The 1204-nt window shown below is 54.1% G+C and overlaps 1 protein-coding gene across 1 annotated transcript in view; it reads left to right on the forward strand.

The window, feature by feature from the left end:
- The first annotated feature begins 300 nt into the window (after positions 1 to 300).
- Positions 301 to 1204, forward strand: part of ptch1 (patched 1) — a 32242-nt gene continuing 31338 nt past the window's right edge. Inside the window, exon 1 of the mRNA XM_037680986.1 lies at positions 301 to 918. Within this exon, the coding sequence (XP_037536914.1) occupies positions 748 to 918 (171 nt within the window). The 5' untranslated portion in view covers positions 301 to 747. The remainder of the gene's footprint in view (positions 919 to 1204) is intronic.

Consider the following 1204-nt stretch of genomic DNA (forward strand, 5'->3'; position numbering starts at 1 on the left):
GCTGTCGCAACCCGGCGCGCTCCGGCCGCTCACAGAGTTCCGCCCCTGGAGTCCGGGATGCGCGCACGAGGTGTCTGCCTGGGTGGTCTCTCTACTTTAGTGAGCTGTTGCTAAGCAGCTAATAATAGTCGTGTTTGCTGAGTAATTTTTGCCCTTCTGGAACCAATCAGATGCAAGAAAGTCCTGAAATCTGACAGCCCCAGAGGCGGGATCTGGAGTCTTTTTTTCTAAGTTTTCTCACCCCTCCTCCTCCTCTGCCTCCAAACGTAGAGGTCTTTTTCCTCCCCTTCTATTGAATCTCAGAGTTGGCCGTGACGCGCGGCCCAGGGGAAGACCACATAGATCTCGGCAGAATGCTGCGACCATCGAGCGTCCCTCGCCGAGCACTCGTGTATGGGAATCTCTCTGCGTAGCTCGCCTTCCAGTACAGATCATCTCTCATGCTTTTCTTTGTTTTGTTTAGGAAGGTTTTTTTTTTTTTTTTTTTTTTTTGGGCTTCTAAGAGACTCGGGTGAAAGTGTTGAAAGCGGCGGAGACCTCCGGAGCACGAAATGTTGGGATGGAAGGCGCAGACTTTGACTCGCCGTCTCCAACAGGAGTATGAAGTCCCACGTCTTCTTCTTCTTCGCGGCTGTGAGGAGATCTCCAAGAGTCAAACTGCCGGGCTGCCTCGGGATATCGCTGCGCGCTTTTGGGGGAATACTATAAAGTGGGAAACGCCAACCACCTCGCAGTCCCCTCCACATCATGGCCTCGGCTGCTAATGCGCCCTCGGAGCAGGAAAGCGGAGACCCCGAGCGGCCGCGGGTAACGCGCAGGAGCAGGGGGGACTATGCCCGCTGCGCACCGCTGGATTTGGAGTATTTGCAGCGGCCGAGCTACTGCGATGCGGGCTTTGCTCTGGAGCAAATCTCAGAGGTGCTTGTATGTCTCATGTTTCTCTGGTGAAGAGCTGCTTTCATTGTGTTTAGCGTGGGGGGGTGGGGGGGTAACTTTATGGTCCCGGTGTGGACAGGAACGCGGATAGAAGAAGTTTGTTTTAATTCCTGCAGCTGGATTCAGATGCCAGCTTCAGTCGCTGTTTGCTGCAGTCCACAAACAACAACGTGGAGCTTTAGCGTTCCCTCAGAGCAGCCAGGTTGTTCCTGGTTGAAGGTGTGTGTGTGTGTGTGTGTGTGTGTGTGTGTGTGTGTGTGTGTGTGTG

The sequence above is a fragment of the Nematolebias whitei genome, chromosome 8, assembly GCF_014905685.2.
Source record: "Nematolebias whitei isolate Nwh7 chromosome 8, NemWhi1, whole genome shotgun sequence".
Lineage (NCBI taxonomy): Eukaryota > Metazoa > Chordata > Actinopteri > Cyprinodontiformes > Rivulidae > Nematolebias > Nematolebias whitei.